At 33.7% G+C, this 27,402-nt stretch overlaps 1 protein-coding gene across 1 annotated transcript; it reads right to left on the minus strand.

Annotated features, from left to right (window-relative positions):
* Nucleotides 1-1,146: 1,146 nt before the first annotated feature.
* On the minus strand, nt 1,147-27,366 carry LOC121416221 (vacuolar protein sorting-associated protein 45-like). Its single transcript, XM_041609725.1, has 15 exons — nt 27,179-27,366; nt 19,684-19,818; nt 18,264-18,324; nt 17,112-17,191; nt 16,155-16,223; nt 14,574-14,711; nt 13,811-13,921; nt 12,661-12,795; nt 12,053-12,163; nt 11,178-11,345; nt 10,186-10,344; nt 7,002-7,109; nt 5,675-5,796; nt 5,181-5,312; nt 1,147-4,647 (listed from the first exon to the last, which is right to left on the minus strand). The coding sequence occupies exons 1-15, from the start codon at nt 27,269-27,271 to the stop codon at nt 4,602-4,604; spliced, it is 1,668 nt and encodes a 555-aa protein (XP_041465659.1). The 5' UTR covers nt 27,272-27,366; the 3' UTR covers nt 1,147-4,601.
* Nucleotides 27,367-27,402: the final 36 nt, after the last annotated feature.

A 27,402-nucleotide genomic window follows, 5' to 3' on the forward strand; every position in this document is an offset into this window, starting at 1 on the left:
AAAGACAGACATCTACGAGGTTCCTTGGGGTCTATATCAATGATCAACTTAACTGGAATGATCACATGAAACACATCAGTAAACCAATTTCTCGAAATATAGGTATACTGTATAAAGTTAAGTACCTTGTACCTTATAAAATACTTTACATGTTGTACAATACTCTTATTCTACCTTATGTGTCATATTGCAATATTCTTTGGGCAACATCAACGAGTGTCACAAACCCAATTCTTTTGTTGCAAAAGAAAGCAATTCGCATTTGTGCTGGAGTTGGTTACCGTGATCATACACGCCCTCTCTTTATAAAGCTGCAATGTCTTACTGTTGATGATGTCCATTTTCTTCAAACTTCCCTTTTTATGTATCGGTTTAATGCCAAAATGTTACCTACCTGCTTTTCCAATATGTTTCAACAAAATAATACTATCCATACCTACCACACAAGACAAGCATCTAATATGCATTTGTATAACCCTCGCACACTGTTGGCTCACAAATCTGTCAGACATTATGGACCTGATGTTTGGAATTCGATACCTACTAGTATTAGGAATATATTATCAGTGCATTCCTTCAAAAATGCGGTAAAACGCATACTTGTCTCTAAGATGTAATTTCTTTAGCAAGACAAATCTTGTTGTACTCTACATTTTAAACTTAAGGATTGATATAATTTCAAGTATTATTACGCCTCATACACTCCTTGTAAATATTTGTAAATAGTTGTGGAACATAATAATTTGTTTATTTAGTTTTCTTTGTTTTGTTTTTCTTATTCTTTCCCTTCTTTGAGTAATCATTAGTTTTGACTTTTCAGTATTGTTTTTATATTTATGTATGCATTTCATATATTCAAAGGTCTGACAACAGCTCAAGCATCTGCTTATTTTGTCATACCACTGCATGTCTGCAAAAATTAACCTTGTTATAATCAGTTATGTTAATGTTATGTTAATCATCATAATTATACATTATTATTATGTAAAATTCAATGTAATCAATTTTGTGATGGTTACACTATGTAAATTATCATGACATGCAGAAACAAATAAATAAATAAATAAAAAAAAATAAATAAAAAATAAACTAATATATATTAAATTTAATAATACAATATCAAAGGCTAGCTGGGGAAGTTTCATCATATTGTAAATACAATTTATGACTTTAAACCCAGTAAATAAGATCGCATCCATTGATCTGACTTATTAGCTCAATCAATGCGATCTTATTAACTATTTACAGTCATAAATTGTATTACAATATGAAAATAGGAATGTTTAATGTAAATTATGCAAATATAACAAGATTAAAGATGAGAATGAATGCAAGAGCAATTCCTCTTTGCAAGGAGTTAGTTTTGAAACACTTTTCATTGTGGACAGAAGCAGTGTTTTTCATGAGTGGGGGTCAGAAATCTTCTGTGCACTTTATCTAATAACACTGTTAACAAATAATCATCATCTTCATCATCATCATCACCATCAGTCTTATCAGTATTGAATTAAATTATTAAGACAATAAACAATCAGAAATAACATTCATATTTCAAAGCAAATGGTGCTGGGGGATAATCGCTTCGAGCACCATCTCAAAGGCAGATCCAGACAGGCCCCTCAATTTTTAAATAATCACCTATTACACATACATATCAATATAGCTAAATCTAAGAAAATTTCATTTGCCCCTCCCCCCTCTAATTTCAAACTACCTCAGAAAGCAAAATATCTAGTCCCTCAATGCACATAACTTTAAGCTTTACAGACACAATTGAGTGAAAATTGTTTAAAGCAAAATTACCAATTTATTTCTTGTTATGCTACTTTGCAAGGTTTAGTTAAAAAAAAAGAATAAGAAAAATCCACATTCATTATCCAGGCCTTGTCATTGTCAAATCTTCAGTAATACATATAGACAGAGTATTATTGACTGTGCATATTCAAACAGATTTAAAATAAGAGCAGAAGTGAGTTGTATTTTTTAATGAAAAAATAGATTATTAACCATGTGTAATTTGTAATCATTTTATTCTTTGGGAAGTAAATTTTGCCTTATTTAAAAGAAGAAATATATGTACATCTCTATCTCTCTCTGTATATATATACAGATATATATACATATATAAATAATGAAAATTCACCCATCATGACTGACATCAAGTACTATCTCATACTGATTTTGACGAATGTGGAATAGTAACTGCAAATCAAAATTCTTATTTGTTTCCCATGATTATAACTCATTTGGTCCATGTGCTATTCCACTCCGAAAGAGAAAATTAAAATCCCATGTAAGCCATAATATTGGTAGCCAAATGACGCACTACAGTAACAAAACATCCTGTGCCAAAATCAGGCATAAGTCTTGAAGTTAAATAAACATTTGCAATTAATATGATGACTGTTTCTTGCAACAAAAAGCATTGACAAACTTCCAATTATTAAAATTGATCTTTCAATTGCAATTTCCAATTAATTTCAAATTAGTTTTGTTGCAATACAAAGGATTGATTAATTTGACTTTTATTGGTATTCTAAAATAAAATAGCAAAATCACCTACACGTATTTTTCAAATGATGATTGAAATGCTATCTCAAAAACAATTGTATGTCATATGAAAAACATGGATGATGATATATATTTGTCAAACTCATAGAACAAGGCTATCAAGCTTGCATGAGGATTTATTTTTATAGACAATATACCTATAAAAACAATATAACTAACATTGCATATGAATATCCACAACAGATATGAAACTAGAGGGAAGTATTTGTGACCGAACAATAAGATTTAAAAAATCCTATTTTGATAAATAACTAGTTGTTTCTTTAAAATGCAGAGTAAAAATTATGCCTCCTCTATTGCCAGATCTGAGATTTTTAGAATAATCCATTTCATTTGGTGTTTCAACACCACAGAATGAACAAAAATCTTCACTTGCTTAATGATTAATGTATTTCTAATCACATATCTGTCTATAAAGTCTTATTTCCAGTCGGTCATCCTCATTCTCTGTTTATCCATTTTTTCCAAGATATCCAACGCATTCATTTGTACTACATGAAAAGGAGCTTTATAGCTTGGTGGAATGTTAAGGAAATGGGTGCAGGGGCAGATCCAGGGTTTCAGAATTGTTTTAGAAAAGCAAAATATATCCATTCAAAATAAATGACATTTTCAATTAAAGGAAAAAATAAAAGGAAAATAGTGAAGAATCCAAGAATAAGAAAACGAGGGGGGGGGGCTTCAATTCATAAAGAGAAAGGGACTGTCATTCATCCCACTTCCAGAAGTAGTGCAAAAGAAGTGGACACAACACATCCCAGTGTATTCTTCATGTAAATATTAGGGGTTAAAAAAAAACCACAAGCTAATAATACAGTCTACTTGTCATTTTCTAAACTGAGCTGTAGAAATGTTGTCAAATTAGCATTCCGTCTATTATCAGATCATCTAACCAAGCAGTCTACATGTGAGTAGCAGTGTATTATGACTGAAATTATAGCAAAACAAAATGGGAAATGTCGAACTGAAATTTACTAAAATACAATGGAAGAGTGCCTGGATTTTTATCAGATGGATAAAGTCAGGTTGTAAATGAATTTACTATACGACTGAAAGGAATGTGTCAAAACAAGCATCAGAAAAAGTGGACTTAGAATTAACCTGATGACTCCATCCGATAAAAATAAAGTTTTACATCAATGCCAAACAGAATAAACACATAATACAATAAAAGTTATCATTAGTACTATCCCTTTTCAGTATTGCACAAGAGCAAGTCAAACTGGTATTCATGCATCCCTTTAAATTACAGGTAAACAGGTGTCAGATGTACAACTTTCAATGATAAAAAGTAACATGTGAACCCAATTAATTCCTGGTTTACACATATACACAGAGTCTAACACAATACATAGGGTCTTGCAGTAGCAGCAAATCAAATTCTAAAATAAGCTGGTAGAATTATTACTTTAACACCTAGGTCAGCTAGCAAAGCTGTGAAGATCTGGAGGTGTCAGTCAAACAACCTACTTAGTCAAGGAAAATCATTTGATAGCAAATATATTGATTGTTGCATGGTCTATCCTAACTATGGGTGGGACCAAAATATTTCAAGCTTATCTAGGTTTTAGTAGATCCCCAAGAAGTGAATGTCATGATTTGAATTCAGTGCTAACTTAAATTGAATGTGTATGTGAATGTTTTCTCCACAAAGTTATGATGTTATGAATTCAACTGCTAGTTTAAGGTCAACAATTTCTTATTAAAACACCTTGAGATTTCAATCTTTCAAGGAGCAATCTTTCCTTTGAAGATGCATTGAATTAACATAGACTATTTTCATCACAATCTATGGCTGACACGCTTTCCATATAATGTGACTACTTGTGCATTCACTTCCTATCTTTTCACATTCCGGTCAACAATTACAAAATTGCCTTTCTCACATTAAGTCCTGAATTTACAAAGGAAGTTTAAAAATGCCTATGGTTGCCTACATACATGTAGTTCATAAATAGATTCCAGAGAATGTGAAAGCCTACAGCTAGGCTTCGAAGCATGTATAAAGTCCAAGTTTTTGTGTATCCTTTTCAGTAAGGTGACTCTAAGCCTGTCAATGAGACTTCCTCTAAGAAGCTGTTTGATAAATAATAAAAAGCATACAAAGATGAAATAAAGAAATATTCTACAAAACTCACTTCTTCACTTTCAAATACGGTACTCTTTCATTCAATTTGATTTTCATTTATAGTTTGGAAAGGTAAAGCACATTTATTTATTTATTCTCGAATATTTAAACAGGGTGGCCTGATCAGCATAAAAACATACAATATACGAAAAACATAGTAACAGGACATTATGAGATAGAGAAAAAAGGAACAAATACAAAGTAAAAATACATGTACAAGAATATTAACATTAAAAGCTGGTCTTCCTCAGGGCTCTGTGATTATATTTTAAAAAAATAAATACAAAAGATGAAAGATCATATAAACATATAATCTAAACATGACTTGTAATGTATATAAGAAAATGTGTAAATATTGTTAAATCTCAGAATAATATGAAAGTGGAAAATCAATTAATTAAATTGAATTGAATCAATTTAAGCTCTGTTTCAGCATGGCTTTAGATGTTAAAGACAAGAAAATTGACAAGCTGTGACTAACCTTTTAAAGTTGTGTACTGTGGTACCTCCTACAATAACTCTAATCCCTGGTGTAGCACGGTTTAAGTTGTAGATAGCAAAGCATTCTTCATATGTGATACCACCAATCATGAATACAACAACATCTTGAGGTCTGCACAAAATAAAACAATACAAGTTTCATATCTTAATTTTTATCATTATGATCACTGATTACAATCATATTTATGGTAGAATACCAAGGGCTGGATTATGCAAAACATATTAAATTTGTATGAGTCATTTAATCTGCATGTTGCATAGAGATGTTTATAAGCAATTTGGACTAAGGAATACAAACCTGTATCCAACCCAAGTACATATATTTCAAGATAAAGGCAAGAAACTGACACATTCCAGAAAAAGGCCGGGACTGCCCTTTAACCATAAGCATAATATATCATAAATGATTTTGGAAATGAACTTCCAACATGGCTGAGATATTTTGTGACTATGTTACAATATAAATATCTTTACCTATCTCTGAGTTGACTGCTGCCTAGATATGGATAGGCTCCTTCCTTCAGCTTTCCCTTGAAGAGCTGGTCAAGTGTTTCATAAATAAGTGGTCGATGCTGTGTGTAGATATTCTCAACATCCTGCCAAATACAAGAAAGAACATATTAAAGTGATGTTAATCTTATAACCAAGAATCAGTGTTTCAAACAGAGGGTAGTTGGTTTGAATCCCAGCCATAGCATGTTTTTCTTTAGCAAGGAATTCACCCACATTGTGCTGAAGTGAACCAAGGTGATTGAATTCTTGATTGTACTGAGCACTGCTGATAAACTGGTAGCGGGACCTCAAGCCAGGGTAAAACAGTCGCACTTTGTATCCTCTGCAAAAACTGCTACATAATTCCAGCTATCATCATTAATATTATTGTGAAGGATAAAAAGTATTTTCCAAAAATTTTCTCTAATAGACTGTGAACTATATTTTTTTAGGAAGTACTTTTAATGAAACCTGCATTTTTTTAATACAAAAACCCAGTATAAAATACCTAAAATAGGGTAACAGCTGGCATCTCTGATATATCTTGTAAGTGCAGTATGCAATGATAGACTGATGCAATTTTTCGGGGCAAAGCTACAATTCTCATTTCTAAATATCAGCTTAAAATTCAGTGGAGAGAAGATTCAAGTTTTCCTTTTCTCAATAAAAACTTGAGTAGAATGTAGTATTCAATACAATTGTAGACCAACTCTCATAATACTCCGTAAGACTATGGGCCGTATTCTGAAGTCAGGTTTAACTTAAACTCAGGTTTAAAGTTGTAGTTTAAGTATGGGAAGCCAAGAGTATCAAAATTTTTATTAAGTTATATGTTTCTTGTGTTTACTGTGCTCTCTCCCGATTCATCGATGGTGAAAGCAATGATCTATTTATACTTTCTAGACAATTATGAATGATTTGAGAGCCAAGTGAGCTGAAGTAGGATATATCTATTGTTAGTGATTTATGTAACAATTGGCTATCCATACTTAAACCACACCTTCAAACCTGAGTTTAAGTTAAACCTGCTATCAGAATACGGGCCTATATGTATGCATGAATTTATGGTTCTTCAATTGATCTGTTTATAAAACAGGGGTGTGAGTGGTCACAAATAAAAAGATCTGAAAAAAGCTGAAGTGTTGAAAAAATCTGAAATAGAAAGAGCTCCCATACTTTTTGTACAGAGGAGAGCCAAAAATAAGCTGAAATTAAGCTGAAAATCAAAACCCAAAAAAATCTGAAATCAGCTAAAAATCTGATCTGTCACACCCCTGATAAAACAAATAAAAGATCTAGTGTGGCTAACCTTTAATCCTTTAAAGAATCTCCTAGTCCTTGCCATAGGATTATCTTGACCAAAAAGATCGGTTCCTCTTGATTTCTCTCCTCCATACTGGATGATAGACTTTACAAGCTGGAAATATAAAAAAGGAAAACAAATTTCCGTTTTTGTTTTATACAGTCAATGGCCTCTACATGCTGGAATATGATGTGTGTAGTATATATGTTCCATGTGTGTTCCATCATCATAATACCCTGACACCTCAAGAGTGTTTCAGCTATATTTATAATATGTGATTTTGTCAGATCGATCTGTCAAGTGCCTTTGATTTTGATTGGTTGAAAGGCAAAGAGAAACAGACTTTGTTGGATAAAATATCCAATAAGTCCTTTCATAAAAAGGTCCCTAGATTAGGTTGCAATAAACTAGTCTTTCAACCAACAAATCTGTTGTCATATTATTAATTGCATTTATACATCTCATATGAAATTATCATAGGAAGTGCTTCATACTGACCTTGTTCTTGAAAGAACACTCTCACTTTAAAATGCTATTTCACATGAAGTTTATTTTACTTAAAATTAGGCATCAAGTATCAATAAGCATTTGGTATTCAACAAGCAATCTCATGTGTGGTCTTCCCAAAATATGTAACCCCTAAGGAAAATCGGACGTATGAGGTGATGTGTCATGCGCCACAAAATATTTGGGGTGTTTGGTTAACATTTGTTGCCTGACAAATACATCTGACAACTACGTAATTAGCAAACATCTTTTCATTGGTTGTGAGCATTCAGCTTCAACTGTTACTATCAGGGATGCCACTAGGTGTCCTCCAAAAATACTGAAACTTATCGCGGGCAGGGACAGTGTCCAAGATCAGTGAATTGGGGCAGTGGCGGCGGAAGCCCAAATATTTAGGGGGGTCCACCTTCAATTTTTTTTTGGGGGGGTATCACCCACCTCAAAATTTAGGGGGTGGGGCAAGTGGCTTCTTACCTTGTTGTGATCGATGACATTGAAGCCAAGGTTTGAAAAAAACTGACGGTAGTTAGTTGTGTGTTTCTAAAGTAATAGAACGCTAGACTAAAAGCTTCAGTCTCTGTATTTTGGTTGCTCCGCTGAACCGCGTTGGCTCAACTCACCAATACATAGACTGAAGAGTTGTTGGCCTGTACATAAAGACAATATGCTAACCCAGTACCAGGGAGCACCGGCCAGCGAAGCGGGCCGGAGCTCCCTGGGTTACGTACCGTATCAGCATGCAGCTGTAACGTTAGATCCAACATTCGGCAGACCGATTTTTGGATCGTTTTTGGTACATAAAATGTCACATTATGAAAAAACAATCACATCCAAATTCACGAGAAAATATATAAAATTCAGAAACATTGTACCTTATACAGCAGTTACCGCTAATTCCTTTCAAATTATGATCAAAACTTAGTCATCCTCGATCCTTTCGTTGGTCATTGTAAGTTGCCATCTTGGATGACGTCATCATCTTTACAGACGTATTTACCAGTCGCTATTATATCGCGATTCGTGCCGCTGCTTTGCGCTTGTCTATGTGGGTGCATTCGAAACTTGTCGCTCGCATTGATTGGCCAGGATATTGAGGATTCCAATCGGAAAGCCTTGATAAAAGTATAACACAATGAACGTAGTGGGCAGTGCGCGCGTCTATAAATTATGTACTGTATAAAAGCAAATATCTCGGGGAAATACCTTCCACTCGGTCGATCGACATGCATCGCAATCGAGAGAGTTGTAGGGGGAAACAAGTGGAATGCCTCTGGCCGTCTCACCTGCATCACGCGGTTCAATATAGCAGCAGTGTTGACTTTGAATACTACTCTCACTCGCACAAGATGTTCAGTGATACATGGTTACTCTTATGTCCACTTTTTATGAACTAGACCAATAAACTTATAGAGATATGATGGTTATTCAACAAAAAAACCCAACATGGCCAAAGTTCATTGACCTTACATGACCTTTGACCTTGATCATGTGACCTGAAACTCTAACAGGATGTTCAGTGATACTTGATTACTCTTATGTACAAGTTTCATGAATCAGATCCATAAACTTTCAAAGTTATGATGGTAATTCAACAGATACACCCAATTCGGCCAAAGTTCATTGACCTTTGACCTTGGTATGTGACTTGAAACGCGCACAGGATGTTCAGTGATACTTGATTACTCTAATGTCCAAGTTTAATGAACTAGACCAATAAACTTTCAAAGTTATGATGGTAATTCAACAGATACCCCTGATTCGGCCAAAGTTCATTGACCCTAAATGACCTTTGACCTTAATCATGAGACCTGAAACTTGCACAAAATGTTCAGTGATGCTTGATTACTATTATGTCCAAGTTTCATGAATCAGATCCATAAACTTTCAAAGTGATGATGGGAATTCAACAGATATCCCCAATTCGGCCAAAGTTCATTGACCCTAAATGACCTTTGACCTTGGTCATGTGACGTGAAACTCATGCAGGATGTTCAGTGATACTTGATTAACCTTATGTCCAAGTTTCATGAACTAGGTCCATATATTTTCTAAGTTATGATGACATTTCAAAAACTTAACCTCAGGTTAAGATTTCGATGTTGATTCCTCCAACATGGTCGAAGTTCATTGACCCTAAATGACCTTTGACCTTGGTCATGTGACATGAAACTCTAATAGGATGTTCAGTAATACTTGATTAACCTTATGGCCAAGTTTTATTAACTAGGTCCATATACTCTAAGTTATGACGTCATTTCAAAAACTTAACCTCAGGTTAAGATTTGATGTTGACGCCGCCGCCGCCGTCGGAAAAGCGGCGTATAGTCTCACTTTGCTTCGCAGGTGAGACAAAAAGGAGGACTTTCTGACTTTTTTTAGTACACTGAAAACAGGAAAAGTCGGAAATACGGAAATAAGACGGACAACAGGGAAAAAGACGGAATTCCGTATAAATACGGAAAAGTGGCATCCCTGTACTATGGTAATTGTAAGATAAATGACAACTTTTAGTGCAGACAAGCTTTATGAAATGATGCCGCATCTCCTTGTGTATGCTCCACAATAAATTATGATTCCCTATTTTTATACTTGTCTGTTGTTTACATAAAAATACCACGCTCTATACAAAAAGGTAACCTTATGAAAAAAATAACAAAATCAATAAAAGAAATTTGGAAATTACCATTCTATGTTTATCACTGACTCCTCTCCGTCTCAACATCTCCATCAGACCAACAAAGTTATTGTTTGTGTGACGCTCATATCTTAGACCGTAGAGGGCGACTAACCGGCAGGCGTCCAGATCTCGGACCTTATCACTTCCAAGTAATGTCCGGATTCTCTATACCAGAGGAAGAAATCAGTAGTATGTTAGAATTTTACTAACACAATGACCAACAAACATTGATCTTGGTTCAAATTTCAAGGTTTGATTGGTTTAAGATAACAACACAAGTGATCAGCTACCACAGTAATAACTATATTGCATAATTTTCAAATATTTAAAGATTTGACACTAAAGAAGCTCTCAACTGAATAATAAGTATTAAACAGTAATGATGATAAAACATATTTCATAGAGGAAAGAAACAATATTCTTAACCTATTGTTTTATTGAATAACCTACAATATAAAACATAACAGATATGGTCACAGGATACATAATATACATTCAAGTGGTGAAAACCAGAGGATCTGGTCAAGTTGCTCTGGTATGGAAAAAGTGAAACAAGTATTGTAATCTGCAGACCTTCCGCCTTATTTGTTCAGAAAAAAATCAAATATTTTATATTCACGTAATAAAATTCTGGAGAAATAGGACAAGGTCAACACCATTGGCTCACTCATTTGTATAACGCATGTTTATATATCATCATTTTTTAAAGACATCAGAACTTTAAAATGCCACAACTCTCATTCTACACCTCAGTATTGTGAATATTATGTGTGTCTCTTCTTCGATCCAACTTCATTAAATCAAATATAATTGATATTTCAGGAAAACCCAAGCCCTGTTACATGATAGTTACTACTATGGTAACTTTGCCACCCATGGAATACTTGGTTTTGATTAATCACCGTTACCATGGAAGTCAACATTAGATGACAAAGTTGCCATAAAAGTAACTTTTATGAAACGAGATCCAATGCTGTAAGTAGTAACATGATACCAACCTTGAGAGCCTCATTGTGATCTGATTGACAAGCTAACTCCTGCTCTACCTCAGACACCTCCAAGAGATTGTATGCCCTGACCTGTCTAGAAAGTTCCTGGACAACCGTTACATGTTTGGCTACTGTACCAGACATCTTCTTGAACTGAGGGTAATTCTCAACAAATGCCTACAAGAAAACGGTTTCAAGTAAAATTGATTGAATTATTTTCTTCTGGATGGAAATTCTATTAAGAGTTAAAGGAGAATTTCTGGCAATTAAGGAAGTCTTATTAATTATCAGGAGTATTGTAGTGATAAGAAAGTGAACACCAATTTTAGACTGATAACTCCATCCCTGTACTAGTATGTCAATAAGCAAATATAATATATAAGGGAGAGAGTGGGGAGAGGAGAATATGTAGAGCTTTTGACATGAAATAATCTCAAACTGCATGTATCTCACAGTGATTTGTTTAATTTTACATTTTCCTTCAGTTTTATATGTATTTGTAAAACATTTTTTACCTTGACACTTTCAGTTAGTCTAAAATGTGTTTTATCAAGTATCAATACTAATTAACAGATGACAACCGTATGCCATTGACATTTCATATATTTTTAGTTAGTCTAAAACATCAAGTTTTATCAAGTACAATACTTATTATACATTTGAAAACTGTATGCTAATTTCTGCATGGCAAACATATTTATTTCTTCCATCTTAATTTTCTGAATAATAATGCAGGAAGCCACGGAGTATGCTTTGATTTAACACATGCATTCCATAGACCAATGTATGATATATCTCAAGGGCATATCACTAATGGGGGAAAGGAAAATATAAGGACTATTCAATATGAAAAAAAAAGGAAAAGAGATTGAGACAGGGGTTACCTTCATGTCAGCTATTGATTCAATTTTCTTCTGACTCTGAGATTTCTTCTGAAATTCCTCCATGAGTTCTTTGATCTTGGTGCAGATCTCTCCATAGTTGTTATATAGATTCTGTTTGAATGGAGAAAAGGAGAAATATTACACATCTGACAATTATAAGAGCCCAGAAGTATGGAACAAATTCTTCAAAAAATTAAAGGCTATTTGGGATTCCTACAAGATAAAACAATGATTTTCTTTAGAAAAAAAGGAATAAATTGTGAAAATGGCTCTTTTTATCTCTATTTAGATTAAAGAGGTGGAAGGTGAGTAAATACAAAGAAGGGGAAATGGAGAGGAGAAGCAGGAGGAATTTAACAAAAAAAGTGAATAGGAAACGCAGGAGAAAAATGAAAACACAGATGACAAATTTCAATACGATAAAATAAAATAAGATCATAATCACAACAAAAAGAAGTAAAAAAAAAGAACAACAATCATAGCATATAGAGGAGGAACAAGAATCAGAAAAAGATAGAGTATAAAAATTATGAAAAATTGGGAAAAGACAAGAACAGTTATAATGAGAAGGCTTTTTTTGGCACAAAGATTATATCACTTGAACTCACATTAGAATAGAATTCATCTTGTTCAGCTGAAAGTACAACCTCCTGCAAGTCTTTGGAGATACCTGGAACATCTGATAGATCAATACGTTTGTTCCTTATCCCGAGCAGCTCATGAACCATGGCCTCATATGTCCACTAGAGTAAAATAATATATACAGTTGAGTCAAGTATTCAATTCAATGTCTTATTTCAGGATCATTAGATGTTTACATATATACAACACATAAATGCATTTAAATTCATTAAAAATTTACAGCAGATGATAAATGCATTCCAAAGTCAATTCATATACAATAACATAGTACCGGTAGATCAGGAAAAAGAGGAACTAAAAACGCGAAGCTAGTGGGTCAAAAAATCTATCAGTTCTGTTCCTATTGTTTGACACACATATTGGTTTATGAACCTGTTCATATTGTATGTTGTGTTCTAATTTTCTGACGGGTCCCCATATTATCACACTTGCTCAATCCTGCAAGAGCCCTCGTAAAAAGTAGATTCTTAAAGGTCAAGTCCACCTCAGAAAAATGTTGATTTAAATCAATAGAGAAAAATCAGACAAGCACAATGCTGAAAATTTTATCAAAATCGGATATAAAATAAGAAAGTTATGACATTTCAAAGTTTCGCTTATTTTCAACAAAATAGCTATATGAACGAGCCAGTTACATCTAAATGAGAGAGTCGATGACGTCACTCACTCACTATTTCTTTTGTTTTTTATTGTTTGAATTATACAATATTTCAATTTTTACGAATTTGATGATTAGGACCTCATTGCCTGAAGCACAAAATGTTAAAATAATGGAATTCCACATGTTCAGGGAGGAATGAAACTTCATTTCACATGACAATGACGAGAAAATAAAAATATTTCATATTACATATAATAAAATACAAAAGAAATAGTGAGTGAGTGATGTCATCAACTCTCTCATTTGGATGTAACTGGCTCGTTCATATAACTATTTGTTGAAAATAAGCGAAACTTTAAATGCCATAACTTTCTTATTTTACATCTGATTTTGATGAAATTTTCAGTGTTATGCTTGTTGAATTTTTCTCTTTTTATTCAAATCAAGTTTTTGTTGGGGTGGACTTGTCCTTTAAGATGAGTTGATAATCTAGGAAGTTGATATAGAATGCTTACTTGGTTGAGGAGCGGTGTGACTGCATCTCCTCTTCTATCTAAGATTAGCAAGACTGGTGCAACATCTGTTCTCTTGAAATCAAATAAACCTGCATCTTTGGATATCACTTGCTGTGAAAAAAAGGATTACCGGTCAAATAAAAGTAATCATCAATGACATAGGCTAAAATAATGATCAACTTGAATTGTAGAAACAATCACAAACTGAATTCTAAACAAAATGCGACAAAATATAAAGCACAAAGGCCTATATTCATTAGGTACATGTAGGTTAACTTTAACCAATATGGGCTAATATACATTTTAAAAAGGTGTTGAACGTACATCCCACAACAGTGGATTAATTTTACCATGGGTTAAAATGCATCATTTGATATCAAAGGACCCATAAGATATCATGCTCGTGTGTGATTTACACCAAGGGTTGATATAACCCACTTTGGTAGTGGTCATATTTAGATGACATCATATGATGCAATATAACTCATGGGTTTAACCCATCTTCATGAATATCAGGTCAAGGTGTTTGCATATCGATATTTAAATTAACTATTGCATACCTGATAAATTGGGAAGAAAAAGAGTAATCATGCAAAAATTTGGAAAACTAATCAAGGAATTCTTTCAGTCTATCTTCTCTAGACATTACAAGAATGATAAATTTCACAGCTTAAAAAATGCCTTTTCAAGTAGAAAATTTGAGATTCCTCTCACATTTGGGAAAGGTCTTAGATCTTGGATAAATATGTTGATAGGAACCTACCCTGACAGTTTCTGCAAGTTTCTTGGCCATCTCCGATGAGTTCTGATACCTGATCATGGGACATTTCTTGAGTGACAGGAGCACAGATGTGAGTCCAGCACAAACACGGTTCAAGACTGGAGGATCCCATCTCATACCCTATCAAAATATTTTCAAACAAGAGTGTCGCTAGGGTGAACACATAATACGCCTGCCTGTAACGCGCAAAATGGAGTTATTGGTAAAGCAAGAAAAGTGAAAGGTGGTGACTTGAACTTTAACCTTTTGAACTCAAAATCGATAGGCTTCCTGGGATTTATGCTAGTATCATACACACCAAATTATATGAGCCTATATTACGGTAAGTTAAACTGAAGTTATCGCATTTACAAGGAAAAGTTAAAGGGGAAGTTCACCCTGACAAAAAGTTTATTGTAAAAATAGCAGAAAAAATAATAAAAAATATTGCCGAAGGTTTGAGAAAAATTCATCAAATAATTAAAAAGTTATTAGAATTTCAATTATTTGATTTGTGACGTCATATGCGAGCTGCATTCCTACATAGCGAATGGTAAAAAATCAATAAAATGTCATTTTCTCAGAAAATTGAAAATGGTTTTCACTGTAACTTTTGTATATCAATAGACAAATCATTTCATACCCAATCATGAAAAGAAAACAAAATTAAGTCATCAGGAACCATACAAAATTTGAAATTCATACATTTTATATTACATAACACATGGGGCAGCTGCTCGTTTATGACGTCACAAATCCAAAATTTTGAACTCTAATAACTTTCTTACTCTTTAACGGATTTTCCTCAAACCTTCACCAATATTTTTTACTATTTTTTCTGCTAATGGCACGACAAAGTTTTCTTCAGGGTGAACTTCCCCTTTAACGGACGGACACCAAGCGTGATACCATAATACGTCCCGTCTAGGACGGGGGTGTAAAAGCAAGGTTAAAAGGGTCATATTGTTTATCACACAAGGTTCTCCAGTGTGAACTTTAGAATTGACATGTCCTCACAGTCCTGCATTATTTATAGTGGGCATTAAAGCTAGGAAGTACATAAATTTCATTAAACATGATTTACGGAAGCTGAGAAGCTGCACATAGCTGAATAATGAATCCAGTGGGATATTTTCAATAAAAGAAAAAGTTTGTATATGGCAGCTCCAATACACCCAGGGCAATTTGATAAAATGGAAAGTTCATTCAAAGAGATCCTTCAAAATCCATAATCCATATGTGTTATCATTTATCAATCACCATCATTATCATCATCAAAATTAAATCACAATTATCAGTTTTGTAGTTCTTAATATCATTATGATTTTTTATTTCACCCCTGTTTCTTGTCCAGTACACATACTCTTGCACTACCAGTTATAGTGAACAAAAACAACATGGGGCAGATTGCAATAAAATGTCCTTTCATTAACATCACCATCATTGTAATATTCATTAATATCTTCATCATTACTTCAGGTTTCTTTTTCATTATTGTCATTTTCATCATCATAAATATCACATTGATTGTTATCATCCATTTCATCTGTATTTCTTCCTCTTCTTGTTGAGTATCATACTTACCCTTGCTGTACCAGTTGTATTAAATGAAAACACATGGGGACAGATGGCAATGTAGTCTCCATAGAACTCCTGTACGTTCACAAAAAGCATATTACAAGTTGAATGCTAATGGAGGGATTTCATCAAGATGTTGATACATTACATAAAACCTTACTAACTAGTTACATGATCTACATAAGTACCCCCATAGTCCTCCAATATGCCACGTGTTTAAAAAAAGACAGAATTTATTTCGAAAAAAATAAAAAGTTCACATGCAGATACATGTTGTTGACAGTAACAATTTTAATACACAAAGATCAGGGGCATGTTTCATTAAGGACTTGCAACTGTTGTAACTTTGCCATAATGGCAAGTACCATGGTAACAGGGCTCAGCAGCCAATCATAATCAAGGTTGCCATAATGGGAAAGTTACAACAATTGCAAGTCCTTTATGAAACAGGCCCCAGATTTCAATTTCAGCTGATGTTAATCAGAATGAATAGGATATGATTAGCATTCCAGAACATATTTAAGTCATTCCTTACAAACAACCAATGAGACACTTCCACATATTACACTGAATCTTTTAAATACCTCTAATGCAATGCAATAGTATGAAAGACAACATAATGAAAAAAGTTTAACATTTGCCATTCTATAGTTCTATTGGAAACAAATGCCTCTGCTTGTATGGAAACAATTTCCATAGTTCGCCAGTAGTGAGTTTTCATCGTACATGTAGGTATTTTCTTTTCTATAGTTTTGTTGCTATTTACAATTTAATCTAAAATTTGAGTAATAAGGATTTTTCATTATGCATTTTTAATGACTTCAACTATTACCTTTAAACTCTCGTGAAGGGGTGAATGAGGGGCCTTTTTCATCTAAAATTGTTTAACATTTTGTAGCATATCTTTGGAAATCTAACCTAAAATTTGACTTATATGGATAGTTCACTGTGATGATTGCTCACCTGTACTTCCCGAACCACTTCTTGTTCATCTGCTTCTGCAAGCAATTTAACATCACTTTTGCTGACAACATTACTGAAGTCTGGTAAATAAAAAATAAACACAAAAAACATTTAATTCAACATACAAGTACTCTAGTATTGGAATATGTGAGTACATCTCTCCCACTGTGACATTTCGCATCTACCCTTTTGACCCCAAACTATCTAATTGTCTGATCTTTATAATTTCCAGTCATTCTAAACAGCATCAGCTCTGGAAATAAACTACTTAAATAGATCCTGGTTTCTTCCCAAGGATGCAATATTTGGATCATATAATAGTACAATATACCTTTATCAAATTAACATTTGTCTGTTACATATCATAATATCTATACCTAATCCTTTGGCCAAGAAAATTTAAGGACTTGCATGTACATGAAACAAATCCAAATTTTCAAACCTTGCCACTTTGCTTGAAAGAGTATGGCAAATTTTGCATGTTTATTTTTATTTTTTTCAGTTGAAGATAAATGAAAGTATTTGCAGTAAACACTGATTTCACGAGAAAGTTTGTGAAACCAAGCTTAATTGTCACTATATCATCGAGGCTCTAGATCTGGTACAATTACATAAACTGAACTTTGTGAAATCTTGAAATCTACGCTGAAAAATGTTTACACTGAAGATCACCAACACAGATAAGCGCACATGGGACAGTATATTATTATTATTGTTTTGAATGTTGGCCCGACGCTTGACCCAAATCCTGTGCTTATTTGCTAATTTCTCAGCAATTACAAAATTTCTTCCAAAACCCTTCAGCACATATTTTTTATTAATACAAACAGACACTTTGGTGGTCATTTTATTGGATTCTGTACGAACTCATTTTGAAATCGTTACAACTGGCATTTTTCTTTAATGGTGCATGGAAGGGTGCATTCAAGGTACCTTGAGAGCATCTCCGAGAACTACTACAAACAATAAAAAATAACAGAATATTGTCCAACCTTGTAGATTACTTTTCATATGTGGCATCTGGCATAGTCTAATTTTGCTGGTAATACATGTATCAGCATTTGTTTTCTTTCATTGTTCACATTTTTGCTCTCATTAAATACATAATACTTGAACTTGTCATTTACTCCTCTCAAAAACAACTGTACTTACAGATGAAGTACACAGCATACTTTGGATTTCTCAACTCATTGCACAGCATTTCAATGTTCTCCTGGATTGAAATTTAAAGATTAAATAGGAAAGAAACATTAAATATTCCATTTGATTTATCAATGATAAATGGAACCGAAAATTGAGTTAAAAGTTAATGACAAATTTATTAAAAACTATAAAATACACTATTAAATGTGATCTAAATACTAGTAACTCTAATTTATTTTGAAAGGACACAAGACATCCCTTCCAGAATAATACAGCTTTATTGTTTGACAACAATGTCTCTATCATTATCTGTGCACATTAGATAATACATTGAGAGAGTTTCAGTATGATATATTGTATAGAATACAACCATCGCCTAGATGCAGATTCAAATTTTGGGTCAATGATTTGTGTTAATACATGTATTGCAATATTTTAGACAAAACATATCAACATGTATTTTTTCAATGTGCTGATAAACTAAACTTACCCTTTTTAAAAACAATTTCTTATTGGAATAAATGGGACTAACATGAAGACAGAACAATTATGAAACCTTCTTATAATTTTGATTAAATCTATGAACTTCCATGGTAGCGAAAAATGGGTACCTACAAATGTAAATAAAATTAAAGATAAATTAATTGAAATTAAATAGAAAAGAAGGGAAAACGCTTGCACTGGAAAGGGGAACTTTGTCATTTCACCTCAGGAAATGGGAACATTTTGAAGAATCAACCTTACAGGCCTCTAACCCAGCAGCACTCCCTAGATGAGGTCCATTTTTTTTGCCAGTTTGCTGTGTTTTTTTCTTTCTCGCTCTCCTTTTCCTTCTTCTTATGGTTTGTTTATCGGGGAAGGGGGTGTTTAATGGATGAAGCGTGATGTTTTTAAATCATAACTTCCTCAATTACTTGATTTAATTGTATTAAAAAGGGAAAAAATCAAGTTCAACTTGAGATTTAAGTATGATTGTGTTGCATATATATTCAGAGATCTCTAGACGTTGCAGAAGATTTTATTTTGTATTACGAATTCCTTTGTGATTATCAATATGTACAGACTGATTCTTAGTTTACTATTCAAATAATCATTTTGATTTTTAACACAAATATGTTGATTATATTGCGTTATTCATTGTGTTCCCATTTTATATATAATGAGGAAGAAAAAATGTATGATTTTAAACAAAAATTAAAGGAAAACTAAGAACACAAGACAAGAAATTCATCCAACACTTAATACTACTTGTCAATAATACACTTTCATTTTTTTTCTACAGTAGTACAATATATCCCTTCATTTCTTTCTGCTACATATGGAGAAAGTTGTATTTTACTAGCCCTTATGCACACATAGAATCCAAAACTCATTTAAAAAAAAAATGTGTTATTAGGAGCATCTTCCACAAATTGGTGTGTATTCTTACCCTCTTTGGTCGAATGAAGCATATACAGCGTAGATGTTTCATGATCTCCCTGTTCGCAGAGTCTAATCTTTCAAACAGATAGACTTCCTTCTGTAGGATTTCAGACTGAGCATACACCATGGTTACAAAGCTGATCTACAGTTGAAATACAATGAGAGAAAAAAGTAAAAGCTAGTCAAAGAATTATTCATGACATCTTACTCTCTATGGAATCTTTTATCCCATGTTATTGCTGTGCACCGATGACCTTCCACCAAAAATATTCATATGCACATGTATGGGGCCCAACTCACGCATTGACTATATGTGCACATGTGTGACAACACCATCTAGCACCCATGTGAGTACCTACCTTGCTGGAATTTTCAAATTTCTGTTTTTTTTAAATGAATATAACTAACAGAGCAACAAAACGACAACTTACAAAACAAATTTCAATTAACATTAATTCCAATCATGGCAACAGAACCATTATAGAATCTAGATGGCAAATTTCTATAGACAGATGTAATATTTGTTGAATAGGATTCAGATTCATATCTTTAAAAATGCAAGCAAGGTCTACTTTTTGCTCCAACTTGGAAAATGAAAGATGGAAGGACAAGGTAGATCTCTATCAGTTCATATACTTTTGCTTGCAGATTAATTTGTAACAAGTTACTCAATATCTTTTTAATTAAACATTGTCATGGACATCTTGCTGTAGATCTAACTTTAGACAGTTGGTGGAATGCTAGTAAGTTAGTATAATGACTAACAAAGTCGAAAGTCAAACTTCCGCATGATCAGTAGATCATGTGCCATATGATTGAAGTTTTATCAGTAGTCGTTCGTGTAGAACCTTATCAAACACTTAGGCAAAGTCTAGGAAAGCTACATGTACAGACTTTCCTTTCTCAAGAGCATTTGTTATGTCATGGATAGTAAGTAATAACTGGGTGGTGGTAGAATGTTTATGGGGACAGTTATTTTTCACTTACCCCTGCCGGACAAAAATGGCAATTAAGGAGATAAAGCATGCTAAAAATAGATTCAGTGACCTCAATTCCCCCAAGTTGCAGTTCATCATCTAATTTCATGACTTGCAATCTTCCAATAATCCTGTTATGAAACCTGATATGTTTTATTGTCATGAGCACACTTGATTGGTGTCATCACTTGACAAGAGAATGAACTTCCCTAGATTTCTTGTGTGGAGAAATCTTTGAAAACTGAGACAGTCCCTGTAATCTGGGACACTCCCAATTTTCTGACCAGCACCTCGCCTCTAACTTTCATAGGCTCTACCACTCATTCAATGAACAAGGTTACGAAATAGCCATGTTCTCTGTTGGTATTACATGTGTGGCAAAATAAGGTTGGTAATGTTTTACTTATTTTCTCTTTTTCTTTGGAACAAATGCTCGATTGTTTGACAGTCAGATTCCATTACAGCTTCAATAACTTGGCTCATAAGTAAATTATTTTTTCAATATTAAAATAGAGATTGTACAAGAGTGTCGCTAAGGCGAGAACATAATATGCCCACCTGGAGTTATTGGTCAAGCAAGAAAAGTGAAAGGTGGCGACTTCACCTTTGACCTTCTGACCTCAAATCAATGAAATTGATAGGATCTCTGCTAGTATCATACACACTAAATTATATGAGCCTAGGTTAAGTTCAATTAAAGTTTTTGTGTTAACAAGGACTTCAGAAGGGTAAGATGAAAACATGTATCTGTGAGCTTGACCTTTTGACCTAAAAATCAATGGGCTTCCTGGGATTCATGCTACTATCATATACACCAAATTATATGAGCCGAGGTTAAGTTTAACTGAAGTTATCGCGTTTACAAGGATTTCAGAAGGGTAAGATCAAAACATGTCAGTGTGAACTTGACCTCTGACCTTTTCACCTCAAAATACATAGGCTTCCTGGGATCCATGCAAGTATCATGCACCCCATGTACGTAGTGGTGGGGCCGAGACCTTATAAAGGCTAGCGGAGCTCAAACATCAGTTCAGGGGCAATGTATTCATTTCGAGGTTAGATTATTGGATTCTGATTTCATAAAACATGTTAAGAGAGCCAAACAACTTACTGTTTTGGCTTAATTTTACTGTAAAAATACCCATAGACGACAATTCATAAGGAAAATACCGGTATGATATTTTCAACTTTTGGTATGATGGTATTGAAATTTTAACGGCGGTATCCATACCGGTATGAAGTTCATACCAAACGGTATTACTCATACTGGTATACCAAAAAAGCTTACGCGCATGGTATCCACTCGTAAGTGCCCCCCTCCCCCCCCCCCCCCCCGGGCTGAAACTCACGACTGCACACAGAGGGCAGATACTTTGTTAACCCACGGAGCCAAAGACTCATCTGCGTTAATATTAGGCAGTGGGTACTCTCCAAAATGGGGTAGAATGGGGTCGCAATAGCACCCAAATAAATGGGAGGAAAATAAATTAAGCACTTACTGTACCTCGATTATGTGGATGAATGTCAATCGTGACACAGAATCCTGACATCGAGGCACAAACTGAACCCTCAAAAAAGGAAAAGTTCTGTCTCTTTCGAACACTTCTTTCATAATTGAAAACAAAATGGCCGATCAATGACGAGAACAAATGCGACATGGAGGTCTAACTTTTCCTTTTTTTGTGCAATCACCCTATTAAAAAAGTATTATTATGAACCTTTTCGAGGTTTTTATTTTCAATTTCATTTAGTGGGGGTGCATATGGAACTCTGGCATTATCCTGGTTTAACACCACTCCATTCACTGCCGTTCATTTCGTCAAGGGCGGTGACTTCTTTCCTCTCCCATTGTCATTGACTTTATACAAGAGCACACACACACTCCAACTAGGCACTTCAGGTGAAAATTAGGAAAGACTGTTCCAGCATATTTGATAGGCTCACAATGAGGCCCTATATCTACGATTCACAAAACTGTTTGAATTTTCAAATTCTGATATCTAGAAGTCGAGTTATTGTCATCTTTGTGATGAAAAAACAGGGCGTTTTGTGGACAAAAGAAGATTGCGAAATCTTATTATTTTCTTTGTTTTGGGCATGGCACATTTATAACACATAGCTTATAGGGAATTGTACAATCTTTTAATATATCTTAAAGTACTCAAATTGATTTGACATATTGGCATATGATGTCTTTGGTTCAAGGGCAACTACCCCTGGACAATTCCCCCACCCCCCCCCGACAATTCCCCCCACCCCCCGGACAATTACCCCCCCCCCCCACCCCCGCCCGGACAATTACCCCCCCCCCCCCCCCCCCCCGGCCGGACAACTATACTGTAATACTGTAAACCTATGCCTATTTCGGGGGTAATTGCCCTGTGGTAGGTTTGTGCACAGGGTAAACATGACTTGATATTGATTTTCTTTGCTTGAACATTAGAAATTAAGTTTTCAATTAATATAATTTGTAATCAAAGAGAATTAAAATAATAATCTTAGGATTTCTTGAAAAAATAAAAACAGATTGATTTCAATTGTCTATTATCTCATTATTGTTATTGTGGTCTCAATAAAATTGTTGATATTATTATTGTCTCATCATCGTTTCATTATTGTCCAAATTAATATTATGATTATTATTATTATCATAATAATTATTTTTGTTTCATTAATATTATTTTCTAAATAATTATTACAATAAAAATTACTATCATTATAGTTATAATTGTTATAAATAAGCCTGAGTCGAATCGATTTTAAAATCGGTGTTCGATCGATGTCATCGAACACCGGTGCAGATTTTGCAAAATCGGTGCATCGAAAAAAAAAAAAAAAAAATACGTCGGCCGGCCGATTCGTTTGGTTTACACAATCATCAAAATATCAGTAATGTCCAACTTTACTACTAATTACTTGATTTCTATTGCCCCCAAAATGAAACCGATTGAGTAATTATGATGCTATTCACCATTAATTTGAAGTTTATTTCGATCATAGTTCGAGTCTTACTCGTCTGCTCGTGCCGAGATAATTTATGCACGATGAATTCATGAATGGAAGTCATGGCCATCGATCGTGCATGCGCAGTACTGTTCTTTAATCAAACCAGAAAATGGCCGGAAATTGACGCGATCAACGTAAAATAAATCTTGCTTTCATGAACAATATTAAAATCATGACCATAGAACATTATTTAATCGTAATATTTAACAATAATTTGCATATGATAATCATTAATATGAATTTAGAGCTTGATGTGAAACGTTTGTATTTCGTTTCAATTTTCAATGGCGGACATCTCATGACGATCGACTTGAGTCGAGCTAGTGCACTTGTCTAAAAAAAATAATCATCACGTCAGGATTGATTCTCGAACATTGTCTACATGCAAAAACTCTGTTCAAGTTCGTAATATCACCATATAATAACATTTTACATGACAAAACAGAGAAAATTGCGTTTGATATTTTTTCCCATCAATTTGAAGCTAGTTTGTGCCCAACTTTGGGCTCTGATTTCATGAATGGGAAAATATGTCATACGTCATCAAACACGCATGCGCATTGTGCTTATTTTCTCGGAGCTTGGAGGAGACGTCCAGAGATGGAATAACAATAGAAATAATCCCAGTATTATTTCTTCCATATGAACATAACATACTTTGCTGACATCGTCAATATTCTTAGTATGACCATAAAATCTTGTTAAATCGTAATAATTTAGATGAATTTAGGGCTCGATTCGAAACATTCGTATTTATTTTGATCGCATGCTCAATTGCGTCTAAAAAACTGGATTGTCATTATCAGGATTAATTCTCGAACATCGTCATAACTCATATTCCACAATCTTTCCTCACAATCGTTATATCAGCATTGAATAGCAATTCAAATGACCATCCAGAGAAAATTACGTATTTATTCCCATAAATTTATTTGGAGCTCATTTTGGATCCAACTACACAATCTCAGGCAAGTTACAGCGCTCTCCGTTGATTGCACTTGTTTGCTGGCGCTGACGTCAAGCACGCCTGTCGTTTCGGGAGAGTGAGTGTACGGAGCTGCGGACGGGGCTGGTGAATGGACTGCGAATGCTAGTCGACCGAAAATCATTCGGATCGACTCTGCGTGATTCATGTCTTTATTATTGTTTCATTTTAAACTTATATGTTGTCATCTGCAAATATCATTGTTGAAGATATTTTGGGAAGAATTCTGCTTTGGTCCCCGGCCTTTTTTTGTGTGTTTTGTGATCATGGAAAATACAAACGAACTTTGCTCTGTCATCATCTGCTTGTTGTGCAACGCTCACCCGGCCAACGCCAGCGCGTACCGTCAGTGCGTAGTGCATATGCAAAGCGCATCGCATCGACGCAAAAACAAAAGACTAAATTTTCCCCGCCTTCAATATTCGATGCATCGATGTTCGATCGAATTAGAGCTGTCGAACACCGGTTTTCAAAATAATCGATATGACTCAGGCTTAGTTATAAATAATTATTTCATAATAATTATTAGTGAAATAATAATTATTATTGTCTCAAAAATTATAAGGCCTTTAATTATAATTATGATTATTTTTATAATTATAATTAAAATAATTTGATGACAATAATTATTTTTGATGACTTATCAATATTACTGTCTCAGTAATTATTACAATTATAATTACTTACATTATTATTGTTATCATTATAATTCTTTTATAATTATTATTGTATTGTCTCAATAATTATAAGGCCTTTAATCATAATTATGATTATTTTTATAATTATATATCATTTTTATAATAATCATTATTATTGATGACTTATCAATATTACTGTCTCAGTAATTATTACAATTATAATTACTTTCATTGTAATTGTTATCATTATAATTATTTTATAATTATTGTAATAATAGTTACAATGTATCATTGTCTCAATAATTATAAGGCCTATAATTATAATCATTTCTACAATTACATTTATTTTGATTATGAGTATTGTTATGATTATTATTGATATCTCATTAATATTATTGTCTCAGTAATTATTACAACTAAAAGTACTATCATTATAATTGTTATCATTACAATTATTTTATTATAATAATGATTACTGTAATAATAATTATTATTGTCAATAAATACTAGAATTGTCATCTCTGTAATTATAATTATTTTATAATTATTATTGATGTCTCATTAACATTGTCTCAATAATTATTACAATCATAATTATTATAATTGATATAATTGAAATCCTTTTATAATAATTATTATTGTAATAATAATTATTATAATTGTCTCAACATTTATTGTCTAATTATTATTAATGTCTCATCACTATTGCCTCATTATTGTCTTCAAACTAATAATTAACACCAAAACAAAGGTCCATAAATCAGATATCAAATTCATGAAACACATCTTAAACATGTATTTTTAAATTCAAAGGCTTTCTGTGCCATTTAAAAATACGACTTCCGTTGACAATTCCATATTCTATGCATTCAGACGCATTGATACAAAACAATCCCTTATCAATCAAAATTCTTGAATTTTACTCGCAGTTTTTTGTCTTAATACATATTTCGCAAAAAATCTACAAATTAATTTTCAAAAAACAATTCAAATTTCATAATAAATAGAGATCAAATCGTAATTTTAAAAAATATATACAACGAACAAAACAAAATGTGTCTGAAAATCCAGACTAATCTCGATGCCCATCGCAACGGGGATGACGTCACACACAGCTTCTCGCGATCGCGCACACGGTCAAAACTACCCTGCTCGATCGTCAAGTCAGATTCGCAAACGCCTCATGACACTCAAATTTGAAGCTCATACAGGAGTCTCTCTTCGGACCAAATTCGATTAAAATTTCACAAAATGTTCTCAAATATATAAACTTATAAATGACCAAAGTTATCAAGAGATCTGATGATTACAAGAAGGAAATTTCAAGCAAAGAAAAATAAATACTTCGATATTAGGTCCTTCCCTCGCAAGAAGGTAAGTGTAACTCTGTGTTATAGTATTTCCGACGTTTACCGAAGATGTTCGAAGCAACTGCGAGAAGTTTTGACCAATCAAAATCACAGAAATAAAGGAAGAAAATGACTCTGTCTTTTCGGCCAAAATCCGAATGCAACTCAAGCACTCGGCCGAAGTGCCGAGCGGAGCGAACTGTGTGTGTTAGACATACGCCTGCCATTCACTGCAATGCAAAAATCGACGTCTAGCGCTTTGTCCGCGCGATCGCGCGTCCGACTGAAGTGCCTACTCCAACACACACGAGACGAGAGAGGGGACTTATTTCAAAATAAGACAAGGCCAGAACTCTTGCCAAAAATCAACAAAAGTGAGTGGTTACAAATGGTTGTCTTGCTTATGGGTGTACAACAATTTTTTTTCTAATTTATAATGTTTAACAAATCGAAAAATACATTTCAACATTTTACTAACTCACCCAACACAATAGTGGGCGTGTGGGACAACGCATTCAAATATCAGCATAAATTTGAAGAATCTTACCGTTTCTTTGTCCATAAGGAGTACCTTCATGCCAGGACCACTTTCCTCTATCATTTTCGCAACATACTGCTTCACAGCCAATACGACATTCATCGTCAAACATCTGTATTTGACTCTATAAAGGGGGAAAAAGATATGAGATCAACGTCAAAAAACAACAAAGTCAACATACGTTGGACCTTGCAGTATAATTTGCTAGTGTCGTATGTCGCCCTCTACTTTAA

Source organism: Lytechinus variegatus, chromosome 5, assembly GCF_018143015.1.
Source record: "Lytechinus variegatus isolate NC3 chromosome 5, Lvar_3.0, whole genome shotgun sequence".
NCBI lineage: Eukaryota > Metazoa > Echinodermata > Echinoidea > Temnopleuroida > Toxopneustidae > Lytechinus > Lytechinus variegatus.

Bases quoted from the DNA above. Each gene is read 5' to 3' on its own strand.
- LOC121416221 (XM_041609725.1), bottom strand. From the start codon at position 27,271: ATGAATGTCGTATTGGCTGTGAAGCAGTATGTTGCGAAAATGATAGAG. The intron at 18,325-19,683 runs GTAAGAATACAC...ATTTCAATCCAG, and splicing joins GCTTCATTCGACCAAAGAGG to GAGAACATTGAAATGCTGTG. The intron at 5,797-7,001 runs GTTAGCCACACT...TGTATTTGGCAG, and splicing joins GATTCTTTAAAGGATTAAAG to GATGTTGAGAATATCTACAC.